General features: G+C 42.8%; 1 protein-coding gene across 1 annotated transcript in view; it reads right to left on the bottom strand.

Moving 5' to 3' along the window:
• Positions 1–18,359, bottom strand: part of CEP112 (centrosomal protein 112) — a 462,158-nt gene that overhangs the window by 196,027 nt on the left and 247,772 nt on the right. The window contains exon 22 of the mRNA XM_045299484.1: positions 14,293–14,523. Coding sequence (XP_045155419.1) covers positions 14,293–14,523 — 231 coding nt within the window. The remainder of the gene's footprint in view (positions 1–14,292; positions 14,524–18,359) is intronic.

The following is an 18,359-nucleotide window of genomic DNA, read 5'->3' as shown; positions in this document are numbered from 1 at the left end:
TCCAATCTGATTTGGTGCCACACCCTGGCCCCAAAGTCTATTTTTCGTATTCCCCGGGGACTTCATTGCTTTGCTCCCCTTGCTGCTCTGTTGCACGCCCTTAGCGTTTTGCCCGTGTGTGGGGTTAGATCAGGCACAATTCAAACACTATGCCTCCAGTGTTTTTTTTCCCAGGTCTGTGAAGGATGTCATGTCTTGTGGTGGGGCCGGCCCTATGGCCCTCTCTGTGCATTGGCTGCTCTGAGCAGGTATATCGTCCTCGGAGCTTGGTGGGCCAGGATGTGTTCCACACTCTCTCCCTCACTCTTTGTTTGCTCCTCTGTGCCCCTTTCCCTGAGCCTTGGCTTCCGGGCTCTCCTCTGAAGTGACTTCCTCTGGGGCCCTCTTCTACTTTCAATGATTCCTGCTGGCACAAAGACTGAGGATTTGCTCAGTGCTTCAACCTCACCAGCTACTCCGGAGCAGAGAGATGTGGCAATCGGCTTCCTTAAATATCAAAGCCTTGAAAATCCCAGGAGGCAGTTCCACTGTGTCCTACAGCGTTACCATGTGTCAGAATCCAGTCAAAGGCAACGGATTTACCTCTACCTCCAGTTCATTTCCCCCTCTTAATTGTCTTTTAAATCTGATTCATTCCTTCATTTTAAAAATTGCTTTGAGAAAGTGACTTGGGTTATTGAATATTTTCTCCTCTAAGGATATCGTGATGGTCAGGGATGATGTCAACTAGACACTGGGGTAAGGGTCAGGGGTGGAGGCCTAGCTCTCAGTTGGGTTGCAGCCTGAGGACACCTCCTTGGGAGTGGGCTCTTTTGTGTAGGAAAGAAACTGAGCAGCGTCCCATCCTTTTTGACCCTTCGCCTTCTGCTGGAGCTGGGTCTTGCATGTGGTTCCTGCATCTCTTTTGTTGTCTGCCATCCCAGTCAGCGACTGCCTGCCCGCCGTGGATTCAGTTCACTAACCGCGGATTCCTTTTGTTCTCCACCTGCTGTCTGGGCCCACCGTGGCCTCTGCTTCCTGATCCTGCTTCTTGTTCATCAGCTTCAACAAGTCAAGGGAAGACTGACTTGAACCAAAGTGGACTTACCTCCTCTTACAACTGTGTAAGCCATTTCTTGATATAAAGCTCTTTCTCTATATGAACACATACAAGGGTAGCGGTCTTTGCTTCTCTGGAGAACCCCACCCAATACAGACAGGAAACAGACAGGAATGAAAAAGTAGGCCCCACATACGAACCACGCTGCCAGCAAAACTTGACGCCAGAGAATAAAATTAAAAAAATCAAAGTGATTAAAAAAAGAGATAATAGTAGTTGTTGTGGGCAAGATTCACTAATAGATTTAAACTGTGAATCCCTAATGCTAAAAATAGTGGGGACAATTCTGTGGAGAAATAGGATTCTTGCATAATCTCAGAGTATTTCTCCTAAGACAATAATCACAAAAGGAAAAAACTCAAGTATAACTCAACAACAGAGAAAGCTAGCCGAAACCACATTAACAATGTGATCAATTATATAATAAGATATATGTACTGATATCACGAGACCATGGATGGATCACAGTTGAAAATGGCCCATCACCGCTTTTCTTGAATTCTTGCTAAAAAATGCACGACCCTCATCTCACCATGAAAATAGCTTTAGACAAAGCCGTAGCCAGAACCATTCTACAAGGTCCCTGATCAGTATTCTCCGAATGTGTCCAGATCCTTAACCAGAAGGCAAGACGGACGGACTGTCCAGGATTGGATGGGACCAAGGAGGTAGGACAGGAGCCCTGGGTGTAGTGGTTCTTCACTGGGCTGCTAAATGCAAGGCCAGCAGTTCAAAACCAACAGTTGCTCTACAGGAAAAAGACGAGATTTCTACTTCCAGGGTTGGAAGCCCATGTTGCTAGGGTCCTCAGGAGTAGGAATGGACTGGCAGTAAGTTTGGCTTTCGTTTGGAAAGAGAGATGACAAGTAAATACAGTAGGAGAGCTGGATTGAACCATGGGGGAGGGGAGGAAAGAGCATTAGTAGAAAAACTGGTGAAACCCAACTGAAGTCTATAGTTATTTCATAGCATTACACCAATGGCAGCCCCCTGGTTTAAAGTGAACCATAAATATCTGTTAACAGTAGGGGAGGATGGGTATGAGATAGAAAGAAATCCTCTGCACTACTTTTATAACTTATCACTAAGTGTAAAAGAAAAAGTCCCCCTCCCCCCAAAGTCAACTTTAATCTTGTTAAGAAAAAACAAATATGGTTTTTATAAACAATCATAGCCTGACTTGCTCCCAACTTGTCTTAAGAGCATAGCTTTCTATTTTAGATCCTTTGATTGCCTCAGAAAACTCTCCATATCTGGTACCAATTCACTAGAAAAGGACATCGTGTGTGAGCAGCGGAGGGTCAGCGAAAACGAGGGAAGCCTTCAGTGAGTGGCGTGACACAACAGCCACAACACTGGAGCCAAGCACACAATGATCATGACCACAGCGCGGGACCAGGCACAGGTCGTTCCGTTACAGCCAACTCCCTGTGAACTGGGGCCCGCTTACCAGCAACGAGCAACAACAAAATGCAATTCAAAGGTGATAACTTCACAAAGGACCTCCTTGTCCACAAAACAGTCTCTGATGGCTACAGACCTTCTTAGCGTTCCCATCAATGAACCCTAGGGCAGATGTTATTATGTGTGGTTATATAGTTTCTCGTTTGTTTCATGCTTGTATTTCTCATCATCACAATAACAGCTGCTTCCAGAGAGCAAGGACAAAATCACGTACCTCTTAGTGAGTATCCCCCAGCACTGAGAGCTAAGCACATAAGCAACCAAATGCCATCAAGTCAATTCTGACTCATGGTGACCCTACAGATCAAGTAGAACTGGCCCCTAGAGTTCCTGAAGCTATAAATCTGCATGAGAGGAGGCAGCCTCATCTTTCTCCCGTGGAATGGCTGAAGGGTTCAAACCGCTGACGCTGGGGCATAGCCCAACCCACTATGCCACCAGGGTTCCTTGAGGTAAGTGTATAGATAGTGCTTATTAAGTATGTTTACTCATAAATGGTCAAGTAGGGCATTAAAAAATCATTTCTTGCTTTTTAGGAAGTCTCTAAAATCCATGATACTTCCTCCAGATTAATAAGGTAATCTGAGTTGGATAAACAACATGGTCTACATTAGAGAGAAATAATGTAATAACCCATAGAAATGGAGATCTAAATTAAATTTTTCAAGCTCTCATTTAAAAATCTGTTACAATTCCATATTCAATAGTCATATGAAATCTATGATTACATAAGCAACTTTCACAAATAAGAATCAAAGGTACCGACGCCACATGAGAGATTTTCCATGACCCTGGGTTGCTTCCTTAGAGTGTCCTTAGGATGTCTACTGATCTGTTAAAGCCATGCAGTGGGAACAAATATCCATGTTCTTTGCCAAGAAAATAACATGGATGAATATTAAAAACAGTTCACATCTGCACTCACTTAAAAAGTGTAGCTCTTCCATTTTTAAACAGGAATCGGTAATATATTCTGAAAAACACAAAAAAATGAACACTACTGGCTGCCTGACCTGGCTGGCTGACGAAGGCTCAGACTGAGTGCAGCCGATACAATCTATAATACTGTTGACATTGATTATTAGTGTATGCTAACATACGGATGTTTGTATGTGCTTGTATGTGAAACTTTTTTGGCATGTATCTCAGGTCTATTATAAAAACTACTGTAATCCAGACACTATGGTATTAGAGAAAGGTCAGATATGATAGGGGTTTCAAATAGTCCATGAAAAAATTCCATTATCTTTTAATTCCATTTTTCACGGATTTTTGTCATCTCATTGAATAAATCAGTGGAACCCAATCAAGTAGTCCCAAATTAGACCCACTGTAATGCAGTGAATTATCTATTTTGGCTCTTCCAAAAGCCATAGCCTTTGTTATTCCCACTAAAAGACCTCTTTCCCGATGGGTCTGAGTAAGACGTGGGAGAATTACGGATGTGATTCTGCAGTGAATGACTTAACAGAGAACTGTGGTGGTCATCCTTGTGGGTGTCAAAAAAACCATGCCAGACACAGGACCCTCCTATCAGCAAAGAGAAGATTGTATGACTCTTCTTAATATAATTGGAAGATAAAATGGCATGTTATATGAAGTATATGCCAATAAAATAGTTTTTACAAAAGAGAGAAGAGCCAGGAGTGGAGAGCATCCTTTGGACGCTCAGCTCTCTGGGCAGTGGACCTCCTGGATCCAGAACATAGCTGTGACGCCAAAGACGGTGCAGAAGAGCAGGAGCAGAGGCTAGAGCCAGAACAGGACACAGAGTGACAGACTTTCCGGCCCACAGAGTCATTAAAGCTGAGTGCCTGGGGCGGGAGGCTGGCCTGTGGAGTAGAGGGCCTCTGGACACTTCCTTGGGGTAGGTGGGTTTGCCAACCTAGAGCTGAGATGGGTTGAGGCTTATAGCAGAGTAGCATGTCTTTGGGTATTTACTGGCAACCCTACAAATGCTTTGTAACACTGCTGAGCAGGAGAGAGGCCGCCAGGCCAAGTGACAGGGGCCAGAGAGAGGCCAACCTGTGGGCACAGCAGAATAGAAGTTGTCCTGACTGAACAACTGTATCCTGAGAACTTCTCAACTCAATTGTAATCTGTAAACGTCCCTAATGAACCCCATCATCTTAAGCATTGTCTGTGTGACCATTACAATGAACTGTCTAGGCCAGGGGTCCTCTCAAACTTTTTAAACAGGGGGCCAGTTCACTATCCCTCAGACCAGTTGGAGGGCTGGACTATAGTTTAAAAAAAAACCTATGGACAAATTCCTACGCACACTGCACATATCTTATTTTGAAATAAAATACCAAACGGGGCAAAAACACCTGGCGGGCCAGATAAATGTCCTCAGCGAGCCACATGTGGTCCGTGGGCCATAGTTTGAGGACGCCTGGTCTAGGCCAACCATAGAAGGAGATGCTGTGAGAAGAACGGTTGGTTTCAGAATAGGGCAAAAAAGGGATGGAAGGTGTAGGCATGTCTAACATCTCCCTGTGGCAATTGCCCTCTGGGCTGGAGAAAGTCAGATATGGCCTCCGTTGCCATTTTGGTAAATATTCAACAAAGGTGTAATGACAATTAATGGATAAAGAACAGTCTTTTCAACAGATGGCGATGCAGAAACTGAACCATAACATGTATCTTGAAATCTACTCAAAATGTACCACAAACCTAAATATATAAGTAAAAGAAAACTTCCTTATGACCTTAGGTTAGGCCAAGATTTCTGAGACAGGATATGAGAAGCGTGGCACACTAATGGAAAAAAAAGATAAACTGTGCTTCATAAAAATTAAGAACACCTGCTCCTTGAAAGATACCAACATAATAGGAAACAAGCCAGTTGACTAGGAGAAATCTTTGCAAACTATAAATCTCATAAAAGACTTATATCCAGAATACATGAAGAGCGCTAACCATTCAACAGAGAAACTCACCACCAAACACAAACTTGGGAAGATATTTAAATAGGCACCTGCCCGAGGAAGATATGCAGATGTCACACATGACAAGGTGTTCAACAGTATTAGTCAGTTGGGAGATCATCACACAACGAGTTAGTTACCTGAGTGAGTATACGGCTCAAATAACACTAACAACTGCTAACCCTAAATGCTGGTGTGGGCTGGCTCAGCTCTTCGGGGTGGCTCGTTGGAACTCCGAATCACAGCAGGAAGTTTTCGTCAAGTGGAAAATACACCGAACATAAAAACCAGGCAATCCCACTGCTCCCAATTCACTCAAGTGAAATAGAAAGTACTGTCGACACAGAACTGGTATGTGCATGTGAGTTGTTGTGAGGTATTGCAGCCCCATACTGAGCTCACACGGTGACGAGGAGAAAGCGTGAAAGACTGACACCGAGAACTGCTTCTAGGCTGTGATCTTTTCTTCCTCCTGAGTAACATTTTACTGTGTTTTTGGCGAAAGTTTATGGAAGAAATTAGCTTCCCCTTTAACAATTTCCAAAGAGACCGATCCCGGCCATTCTTGACGAGTTTTACATCGTATCGACATTCCTGGGCTCTGGCTGATCCATTTCCTTGTGTCCTTATCTCCCATCTTTGCTTCTGGATGGCAGCAACGACCTTGGGGCTCATGCAGGTGTTTTGTGTTGAGTTTCCATCAGAGCCGCACCCGGCCAGGCCCCACCCTTTGTGCGTCTTCATGCATTCCTATGAGCTGGTGGTCTCAAAGGGATAGTTCTGGTTCCAGGTCTCAGGAGCCTTTCTGGTCTCAAGTCATTCAGTTAGTTTGGTCATTTTTAAGAATTTGAATTCTGTTTTGCATGTTTCCTCCCAGTCTAACCAGGACCATCTATTGTACCTCCACCAGAGCAGTCCCTGGTGATAGCCAGGCACCATGCAGGTATGGGAAAACCGAAGGGAAGGGAAAAGCCCCCCCCCTCCCCCGGGGGGGGCCCAAAAAAAAAAAAAGTTGGGCAAAACCTGCAAAAACGGCCCAAAAAGGGGGAAAGTGGGTAAAACGCAAAAAAAACCTGAAAAAAAACTTTTTTTTTAAATGAGAAGAAGGTATGAAGAACTGGAGATGCACAGTGAAGAGCCTGTAGGGAGGAGGGGTAGAGGGCAAAGGGTCAGGGACCACCCTTGCATGAAGACCCGGTCATAAGCTGATCCTGGCAGAAGGGAAAGGATTTGGAAGGCGTGAACAGGCAGAACCCTTACAGCCCACGTGTGGCACAGCAGCTGCGTGAGGTGGGCACAACCCAGACTGCCTGCGGTGGGCAGGCTGGTAGGAAAGGCAAATGTGCGCAGGACTGAAGGACGACAAGACACAGACCTCAGCCTCCAGGGTGCAGGCCAGAAGACGAGGAGATGCTTGGCCACCCCTGCTGACCCCTCTGAAAGGGAACACAGTGGAAGATCCTAGACTCTAGGGTGGGAGAAAAATGTAGAACAAAACTCAAAATCATAAATGAGACTAGGCTTACTGGTCTGATAGGCTGGTAGAGAACCCCAAGATTAGGGTCTTTGACCACCATTCAAGCCTGGTACTGAAGCCACACCCATGGGATCCACTTTTTAGCCAGGTGACCAGTCACACGGGGGAGTAGGCACCCTTTGGAACAAGCAGCTCCGCTGGCTGAAAGGTCCGCATTTCCTCAGGGAGCAGGGCAGGAAGGGAGAGGAAAGAGGGACTGGGGGCAAGGGAAACACAAGGAGGAAGTGGGGAGGGCGCTGCTACTTTGTGGGGATTTTATTCAAAGCCAGGAAACAACAAGTGCACGGATCTCAAATGGAAAACCAGTCTGCTCTATAAACTTTCACCTAAATCACGATAAAAAGCTTTTAGAAAGCGAGAAAGGTGGAGGTGCAGAACCAAGGTTATGCAATTCTTTGATCAGAAAGCTAAAGAGCTGTGGCGACTGCCCTTTATTACAGGCAAGAACCCCCTGTAAGTATATACGCAAAGATGGGATATGCCATTGACACACAGCCATCATACACAAGAGAGTTCTGCCCGACTCCGCCATGGCCCCCTAGACCAACAGATGTCCACGATGGCCTGGATGCACACACGTGACCCAGATGGCATGTCCTTGGGCCCATTACCTCCAATCCGTTAACATGACTTCCTTGAGGGGAGGGACCGATTCTAGATTGTCTGGGTTTTAGGAAAAGTCCTACCAGGAAAGTGGAGGGGTTGCAGACTGGCCTCCTTTCTTTCCTGCGCCCCTCAGGGGCTCTGACAACCATTTGCTGTGTCTCCAGGCTTAACGTCCTCTTCTTTCCCTCTTATCACACCCAGGGCTTGACTTTCCTGGGGGATGAGCAGTCTGACCACCCAGAAACCCATATCTCTTTGGCGCCAATGAGAACCCCAAAGCAAAGATGGACCCCAAGAGCAGGCTGCAGAGGCGACAACACTGCTGCTTTTACTGTTCACGAGGATACAGTCCCTCTGCCCTGAATGACGCAGGCCAGGGGGTTAGAGGTGTTTGGGGCAGGGGCGAGGAGGGGTGGGGTTACTGTTAGATGCTGGGGAGTTGGTTCCCACTCAGAGGGACTCTATGTACGGCAGACCCAAACCCTAGCTGGCCCTAAACCACCCTCACAACCCTTGCTCACAATGTGGAGGCCACTGGTAAAGCTACAGCGTCCATCCATTTCTCCCTGCGAGGATCCACCCCTACCACACACCCACCCCTGCCCCTCTTACTTTGCCAAGCCTAATTGCCTCCTCCAGGGACTGGTCCCTCCCAGTAACAAGTCCCAAGTATGTGAGATGAAGTCTCGCCCTCCTTGCTTCCAAGGAGCATTCTGGTCGTACTTCGTCCAAGAGAGGCGTGGTGGTGCTTCTGGCAGTCCACGGTGTACTCGTATTCGTCGCCAACGTCCTAAGCCCAAGACATCAATGTTTCCCTTGGTCATCTTCATTCCCTGTCCATTGGAGGTGACTGAAAATCCCATGACATGGGTGACATTTTCACGGAGGCAAACTTTAAGGGGGTCTTTTGCAGCAGACTGGTTCAGTGCACAGTGGGACCAGTGATAACCTCCTCAGGCCGCTCAGATTCTGACATCTAACCTCACGTGGACCAGGGCCGAAGGACCAGCGCATCCTTTTCTTTGTGACTCTGGTCTCCCAAGGGCAGAAAAGAGGAAACCGATGAGGTCCTCGGATTTGGGGCAGGGCAGCAATACAACCGGAAGGCGCTCTCCGCCTAGCGCTCTGGCAGTCTACATCGAAGGTGCTCATGGAGAACAATCACAAAATACTGAACAGTGCAACCGAAAACTCTGCACATATCCTATTCCACAGCAAAAAGAACCAGCTCATTTGTGTCTTTCCCAAGTATAAGCTGCTCTATGGCTTGCTACATTTGAATGAAGCACAGAAACGTTTACGATGTTCTTTTTTTCTTCAGTGCATTCTATTGGGAGTGGATTCTCTTACCATTCATTCAGTATGATTCGATGACACAATTTTAAAAGGCTTCATAAAGTAAACTTATCCTAATTTCTTCAAAAAGGCCCAAATTACTGAGAATCTTAGGTGTTTCCAATTTTTCACAAGTACATATAGCCCTTTAAGAACCATTCGTATCCATAAATGTGTCCACATTCTCACTACCATCGAGCTGCCTCTGACTCGCGGCGACCCTCTAGCACCGGCCCAACGGTGGCTGTGGGTTCTAGGGCAGTGCCTCTTTATGGGAACAGGAAGCACTGCCTCTCTCCCTCCCGCAGAGCAGCTAGGGGTTTGGAACTGATGACCTGTGATTAGCAGCCCAACACAAACCCTATAGGCCACCAGGCCTCCCCGTGTCTACATTAGCGGGATGCTATACAAGTGTCTTGAGATTTTACAAATAAGTAATGCCATTCTTCATTTCATCCCTGTCGCCACAAGATTTGCAGCTTTACTGGGGGTATTCCTACTATTGTAACTAGATTCTTCGGTTCCCTTCCCGAAATACCCACTATATATACACAAACATTAAAAAAATATACACATACTGAGCACTCGGCCATGCACCATTTTTTAAAACTTAGTTGCTATCTGGGAGAGTATCTGGTCACACACAAATAAATGCACAGCTCCGTCATTCCTGTTCACGAGTCCCAGCTTTGTGCTGTTTGGACAATCACATGTATGTAATGAGACCTTCAGTGATCCATATGCAGGACTCCACGTGAGTTTGGGCTTCGCAGCCCCTCTCAGAAACGAGGAAGCCTTTGACACTGCAGATAGACAGGAATGATTACAAGACTCCACTCTCCTTGTTTAAGAAACCAACAGCCGACAGACACATCATTCCCGTACGTGTTTAGAAGACTCACTGTGTAGCAGATGATGCCAAACACAAAAAGCTGAAAAAGCAGGTGAGAACTACAGACTGATGTAAAAAGAAAGAGTCTGAGGAACAGACGAAGAGACCGAGGCATAAACTGATTTAAATAAAGTAGTTGACTTGTTTTCAAAATAACAAGCTCTTTGCTTTTAAGTCAGGGTCAAGCCTTTCTGGCTCATCAGAGAAGGTTAACAACTGAGACTCTTCAAAATCTTAAATTGGAATGGAAATGAACACCAGGTCATCATATTCTATTTATGTCCACACCTTGAGTTTCCTAAGTTGCTATAATTTGGGTAAATTTCCTGTGATGTTCAGAGAGGTCATTATATCCCAACCGATACATCAAGCTGTAGCCAGAAGAACATGCCAACTTTCAATCCATCACCAATCGTGGAGTGGAATAAAAATGATACTGGATGTTGCTTGTCAATCAAATGTTATAAATCTAAACTGTGTGAGCATACTATTTACTTTCAAATTTTAAAACTTAACATTTCTAGAAAAGGGAAAAAGTCAGGGGAAAGATCAAAGTAAAAAAGGACAGACTGCGATTAGAAATCCATTTTAAGCCAAAATGACAATGTCTTTATAAGTTAATATTAATCCTTTAATTATAAATTTCAAAGGTTTAAGTAGTTTCTGTGACCTTAGCTTTGAATAATTATGCCATATGGGGCTTTTCTTAAATTTGAAAAAGATGCTGAATTGTTGCTCAAAGCCTTTTAATGACTTCAGGCTGGCAGAATTCCAGTATAATCCTTCAGATACCATTTAAAATTATAGACCAGGAACTCCAACCTGGTAAATGCCATGTCAATTTCATAAGAGCTTTTTACTTAGTAGAGAGCACTGTGGAAAATGTTTGATGTGTTGTTATGTGTTTTAATATCAAAATGCAAAGCTTCCAACAACTACTTACAGGAGAGAACTCGAGAAGGAAAAGGTGAATAGATTTTGTTCAACACAAATTAAATTTTTTGTGTACCAGAGAGATCATAAAACAATATACTATGGCTTTACCATCCTAAATATAACTCAAGTTTTCATCAGTTGGTAATAAAAACGCTAAGATCCTAACATGATGGCCAAGGGCATAAAGAGGCAATGAACTACAAAGGAAAAAAAAAACCCTACTGCAAAAATTCAACCTCTTAAATTAAAACCATTTTCCAACAAAAATGAAACAAAAATATTAATAACACTAAGTGCTAACCAATAGGACAAGAAACTATGTTGGGAGAAACATGAATCAAGAACAACTTTTTGAAAACCAATTTCTCCCAATAATTCTATTGGGTTTTGAACCCAGAGGGAATAAATGTGGACAGATTGACAGAGAAAAGATTTTATTCTCAGCACTAACTTAAACAATTTTGTAGAAACTAAATGTTCATAATTTGAAAATTATATTTTCAAATGCCATTGGGCTAGTCTTATCATAAACCTTTTTAAAGTAAGAAACATAAGCATGTTATCTGATCTCGGCCAGCTTGGTGAATCAAGCTATTTTACAGTAGTGTCAGTAGCAGAGAAGTTTACACTCGTCTCTGTTTTTTATATTTTCTAAAATGTCCTCTATTTCAGGAAAGTTTTTTTAAAAAAATAAGTGAATAGATTTCTGAGAAAAGTGATTTTTATATACCCAAGTTTTCATTCTTCTTCTGAAAACTACCTACGATCATTACTTAATAATGTTCTTAAATTTTTCAAAGGCTCACATTTTATGGACTTTGTCTCATTTTGGTTTGAAGCGACTTTTTTATAAAGGCTAGAAAAGAAGTTTTCGCTTTGCAAATGTCAATCATTTCCTCTCTGGGCTTCACTATTTCAAGCATTTTGACCTTGTGGACGTATTTCATGTTTCTCTTAACTTGAAGCCATTGGAGATGTCATCTGGGTCTAAATGGCTGCTGACAGGAATTCAGGTAGGATTGTGGACTCCGGAATTCTCATAACCTTGACATTGCAAGTGCTACTGAAACTCCCCAGGCTGCATGAGATTCACATGTAGATCAGTTATTATTCTGGTATTATTTTCCTTGCCTCTTTCAATGTCGATTTTATACTTAGAAACAGAAAATTAACAGCTGACCCCTCCATTCTGACTGGAGTTCTGTTAGCAATATTTCACTGTTCAGATTAATTTGAAGGTAAAAAGCAGTGAACTTTTTATAAGTGACAGGGACAAGAATTCAAGCACCTTGTATCATGATACAATAGGCTACACTTACAGTATGAGTTCCCAGGTTCACTAATTTGTGCAGAAAAAAAAATATAACCATGCCTGGAAAAAAGAATTACCTTATATGGAAAAATTAGGGCCAAAAGAACATGAAGAGTTAAATATAAAGATGTAGTTTGTCCCATAGATGTATTTATGATTGGGTGTCATCCAATTTGGGGGAATCCTCCCCCAATACTTTGGCTACACTGAATTTCTCAGTGGCTCTTCTTCTTTCATTCACTCAGAAAACATTGCGTCAATGCCTGCTTTGTGGTACGGTGCCAGGCACAGCCCGGGCGCTTCTGAAAGTGAGTATGTCCCAGGGACTGCTATGAGGGCACGCACTCACTGCCCAGCTCTTCACAGCATTTGGAGATGCTAAATGCTAAACTCCATTTACGAATGCAGTAACAAACACTGATCAACATGAAACAGACTTAATGCTCTAATTCTTTTTTTTTGTACCAACAAGTCTTTGCATTCTGGTCATTGGTCAACTTCCTCAGCAGTAGTTGGGCATGTCTCCTAAAATTACTGTGCTAAAACCCCATCTGCATCTTCTTGTGTCACTTCTGTTCCCAATTCAAGTCAGCAGTGTTCCATCTTCTGGCTCACCGCTCTACCCTCACACCTCTGCTTAGCATTCCGGTCTTCCAGCAGCCTAGCAGCCACCTGACTATGGCGTAGCCTGACTCTGACCATGCTACTGTGATTCTGTACTAAGAAGAGAGATGATCAACCTGCGATATGCAGATGACACAACCTCGTCTGCTGAGAGGGAAGAGGATCTGAAGCGCTTTCTGATGAAGATCCAAGACTACAGCCTTCCGTATGGATGATACCTTAACAACAAGAAGAAAACAAAATCCTCACTACTGGACAAGACATGACATCATGATAAACAGAGGAAGACTGAAGTTGTGCGGGTTTCTTTCTACTTGGATCCAATGTAAACACTCGTGAAAGCAGCAAGCGAAGAAATAAATGATATATTGCATTGAGCAAATCCACCGTGAAAGACCAGGGTCTATGTGAAATCAATTTGCAGTGCGTAGAGTAGCCTGGTATACTCCCAAAAAAGGCTCAAAACTAATTAAATGATAAAAAGGAAGAAGTAAAAAGCTTAAATATAGCCACTTGCTAAGTCACTTTTTCAGCTTTCTTGACCCTGGATATAGATAGTTCTTAAGGAACTCAGGGGGAATTTACAGTTGCTACGACTTGTACCAAACCAACCTCCCTGCCATCAAGTCAATTCCAACTCATGACCGGCCTACAGAACTGCCCCTGTGAGTTTCAGGGACTGTAATTCTCTTTGGGAGTAGTGAGCCTCAAATTTCTCCTGCAGAGAAACTGGTTGTTTCTAACCGTTCACCCTGCAGAGCTCAGGCCATCTTGTAACCACTATGCCACCAGGGCACTCTATGACTTAAAGCAATCCACATTTACTACTGCAGTAAAATACTTGCACTTTTTCAGACCACCAAGAAAGAATAATTGAGATTGAGTATTGAATAACCTCTATCGTGTCAACATTATATTGACATCTATTTTAAGATATGCAATCCCAAAGAAAACTTTGATCACTTCATCAAAAAGAAAAAAAAGTCAACCTGTTAAACAGGTCATCTTTTTTGCTACTGTCAGAAGAGCTCTAAAGTCTAAAAAAAACATGATGATTAGACAACTCAGCAAACATCTTAAATCTGGTGTTCACAAAGGGAAAGTTAGAGCCGCAGCCCAACAATTTCTAATTAGTATAATGCCTGATAATAGGAGATCATTTTCTCACAAGGTGCCCAATGTTGGAAGAAAGATGGGGCTTTCTACTTTCCATGAAGAGTTACAGTCTTGGAAACCCACAGGGGTAGTTCTACCCTGCCCTATGAGGTCACTATGGGTTAGCATGTTTGTGTGTGTGTGCTAAATGTTTCATGAATACAAAAAGGAACACTCCATACAATTCCATCTAAGAAAGTTCAAAGACCATTTGGGAAATTCCCTCAATTACTCTAGGGGTGTTTCAACATCAGGCAAGCTACTCAAATTGCTCATCTGAAGAGTTTATACATTAGAAGAACAACGCTAATGCCACCATCTTTAAGAGACTAAATATTAGGGTGCTGGCGATGGATTTTAACCTGGGGTTCATCTGTATAAAATTTCAATTGGACGCCTGACCTTCTCCAGTGTCATCTCTGTCTCAGCAGCATGGGTTTTCTTCAGTTCTATCTTCATCTTCTCCGACTCAGCCTTCAGCTTGTTGACCGCAGTCTCGTGGTCCCTTGCAGCCCTTTGCTTTTCCTCTTCTCGAAGAAGACCAAGTTCAACAAGCTGCTGTTTCCGCTGGGAGTTCACATTAATCAGCTCTTCTCTCAGCTTGTGAACTTGGGCCTCCATGTCAGCAATGACCTTGTTTTTAAAAACAGAAGAAAAAAAGAGGGGTAGAGGCATGAATAAAAAGGTCACAAATTATATATATATATTAGTTCACTTCTTCCTTCGCTCCTTCCCCAACCTCCTGTCATTCCCTTCCATCTTAGAAGTAAATGCTACCTGGAACACCTTGCATATATTTGTATATTGCATGTATATTATGCTTAAATAATGTTGCTTAACTGTACATGTTTCTAAATATCTATGTAAATGGAATACTGTGCTATGGATTCTTTGGCAGTTTGCTTGCTTAGGAATTCAACATATGTTCCTGAGATTCATTCAGAGTTGCTGAATCATTTTAAATTCCATTGATTTCTGCTCTTTATTTTAATTACGCTCTTCCCTCTATTTTCTTTGGGTTTATTTTGTATAGCTTCTTTAAAAAAATTTTTTTTGGGGGGGTAGGCTTGACTCATTAGTGGAGTGGTTCTGCTTTGGGCTGCAAAGCGCATGGTCAGCAGTTTGAAACCAGCAGGAGCTCTGCTGTGAACAGTTGCCCTCTCAGAAACCCACAGGGGTCACTACGAATCAGCGAGTTTGGTTTGGGTTTAACTCATTTTACCTTTTATTTAATTGATAAGCTTAAGAGTATCTAAATGTCCCCCTAAGTATTGTGTTTGCTCCATCTCCTCAGCTTAGATATGTGGCATTTTCATTTACCTCAGTATTTGGAAACTACTATGATGATTTGTTTACTTATGATTCACTTTGAAGTATGTTTCTTAATCCCCAAGCACAGGGCTTTGATAGTCCTTTTGTTATTGACTTCTAATTGCATTGTTCCCAGAAAATGTTGTCTGCATTACAGGAAATGTTTTGAAAACAAAGTATGCCTTTGCTAAAAGTGTCATGGGTACATTTGTACACAGGAAGAATGTGTGTTCTGCAGAGTTTGCTGTTGTGGGTACCATGTCTGTCCAATTGCATCAAACTTAAAAAAAAATCTCCTCTGCTTTATCAATAAAAAAAATTAGGATTTTATATTTTAGAACAGTTCTCTCACACACACCCTACTCCTCTCTCCCCGCCAAAAAAACCACAAACCTTTGAAAGTACAGAGAGTCCACATGCCCTTTCTCGACACCCTCCGGAGCTTCCCTGGTTACTAACATCTGGCATTGGTATAGTACATTTTCTATCATTTATTAACCAGTATGGATGCATTAATGTTAAGTAATGCCCACCGTTTACCCCAGGGCCCCCTCTCTACGCTGTCAAGTTCTGCGTACAGCCCTGTATCTGCCACTGAAATATCACACTGAACAGTTTTGCTTGCCTGTGTGCCACCTATTCATGGCTCCTTTTCTCCTGACCCACTGAAGGGCTGGTCAGCTGGGTGGGAGGGGAACTGTGCTCAGCAGGGGTTTCAGTGGCCGCTTAGAGGACGACAGCTGTGCTCACCACTATACCACCAAAGCCTCTTCAGCGACCACTTCATTACAAGTCAATCACTAGGCCTCTTTCTTCCAAGGCAACTCTGGGTGGACCCGAACTGCGAACCTTTCAACTAGTAGCCAATCACTTAACTGCTTACCCTTTAGAACTTTACTTAAAGATGGATCATATATGAAATATCACTAGTTTCTATTTTATGGCTCATAATTTCATTATGTAAAGTCTCTACCAGTCATTATTTCTGAAGATTCGTCTTCAGGATAATTTGTTTCTTATGTGGTTTTGAGATGTCATCCTTTTACAGGATGAGCTTGTGTTTCTTGGCGCTTTATCTAGTGGAATTGAAAGTAGTTCTCAAAGTAGTCATGTGATTCCAATCAACACTTGGCGAGCTCTGAATCTCTGAATAACTTTAAAGGAAACTCTAATCACAAGTCCTTCCTAATACTGATACTGTGAATTCAGGCTTATAAAGGCTAGTTCATAATGATGAATTTACAAGGGCATTCCACTACTCAGGGTCCAGGTTTGAAACCGGTTATTTTCCTGCTTCTAGTTCACGGATTTCTAGTGCACCCACAGACCATGGGCCTGACCCTTTGATGTCCTAGCTTTATGCATGACGATATCCTGTTACACTCTTCACCTTAAGCAGACCCTGGACTTGGCTTTTTGTGCCCTGCGCTCCATTAAAAAAAAAAAAAATCCCCGGAAACTCAAGTTTGGAAAAGATGCTCAAAGTGAGAGCTGCTTTCAGTGCTCTTGCTACATATCTCTGGGTTTCTGTTCTATTTCATTTTCAGTCTCTGAATATCCTAACAGTTCATGAGCACACTGAAAAGGGTGTTTTAAAAATTGCTTATCTAGCATTTTGACTTGTCATCAGAAGGGGTTTGATCAGGACCTGGTCTGTCATACTAACAGGTGAATACATTCAATATTTCGTTCAGACTTAAGAGCTCCTCTTATTATAATTACCACCAGGGCATTAGCTGTGCAATGCCAGCAGATATTTTCTACAAACGCGATGTTAACTGTTCTCTGCATTATGCATTTTTAACAAGCGCTGGTTGAATAAACTAGCATTTCCCTGACTAGAAAACCAGAAAATTCCAAAGTGGTAACAACGGCAAAAGTAATATTTGGATGTAAGAATGAGAAAATCAAAGGTGAACGATAAAACATTGATTTAGCAATTGAAATGTCCATATGAAGTAGGCATTTTATTTTTCAACCCAAATTCAGCATTTGCACTATTCTGACAATTTACCATTTTTATATGATACATGATGCCTGCTACAATCGGAATGTTTCCTTTCCACCAGGCATCTTCAATTATTTTATGTCATCTTTGAACCATCCACAAAAGATTGATATTATTAATATACCGTGTTTTCATTTTGGGGTGAGGTGGGAAGAGTCATAGAAGAGTTTGGCATGGAGGTTTGGTCAGGGGGGAAAAAAACTGTTAGGGGAGCAAAAGGCTACATAAAAGCAAATCTGGGCTTTACTGGCTGGAAGAGATTGGGGGGATCTCCATTTTTATCTATAAAAGAGCTGGCTTGAAATGGGCAGTCCCAGGGGAATGCACAAGAGGGCTTCACAGAGCAGATCTATTTTTATAAACCTTAAGAGGAAAAGAGGAGTCTTCTTTAAGAAATATATGTAATCCTGTAAAGTGGACCTGCTTCTCTGTTTTATAGATGTACCGATAATCTGTACATAGACAGGCAGCCGTAGACCACTTGTCTTTGAAAACAAAGTCTCTTGACTGGAACACAGATACAAATAAGAGATGGGTGGTCCCGACACACAGAATCCAGGAACAGGAGTGGGAATAGCGATACCAGAAGGGTAGGGGGAAGAGGGGGAGAGGAAGGAAGAAAGGGGGAGCCAATCATGATGATCGACACATAACCATGCACCCCTCTCCAGAGAGAAGAACAACAGAAAACATGGGGGGAGGGAGACAGCGGTTGATGTGAGATACGAAAATAATAACAATTTATAATCTATTGAGTAGCTATGGGAGGGGAGTGGGGGCGGAGAAGAGGAGCTGATACCAAGGGCTCAATAGAGAGTAAATGTCTAGAAAATAATTAAGGCAGCATATGTATAAATTCGCCTGATGCAAGCAATGTATGGATTGTAACAAGAGTTGTAAGAGTCCCCAATAAAATGATCTTTGAATAAAAAGAGAACACAGAGTCTCTTGCTTCTGCTCCTTGTTTTACAACGATCCCTCCTCTTTGAAGACAATACCTGGCATTATAAACAAGGTGGGCAACTCACCGAAGCTCTGAGACACATAGGAATTTTTCTAAGAGCTTGTAGACTTAAGCAGAGATACCACTTATGTTTCTCAGGGGGGCTACACAGCCTTTCAATGATACAATAGTCTGTAAAACAGTCTT

Source organism: Echinops telfairi, unplaced genomic scaffold, assembly GCF_000313985.2.
Source record: "Echinops telfairi isolate 266 unplaced genomic scaffold, ASM31398v2 ScPeMD7_7458;HRSCAF=8496, whole genome shotgun sequence".
In the NCBI taxonomy this organism is placed as follows: Eukaryota; Metazoa; Chordata; class Mammalia; order Afrosoricida; family Tenrecidae; genus Echinops; species Echinops telfairi.
This window is presented reverse-complemented; position numbering and strand designations above follow the sequence as displayed.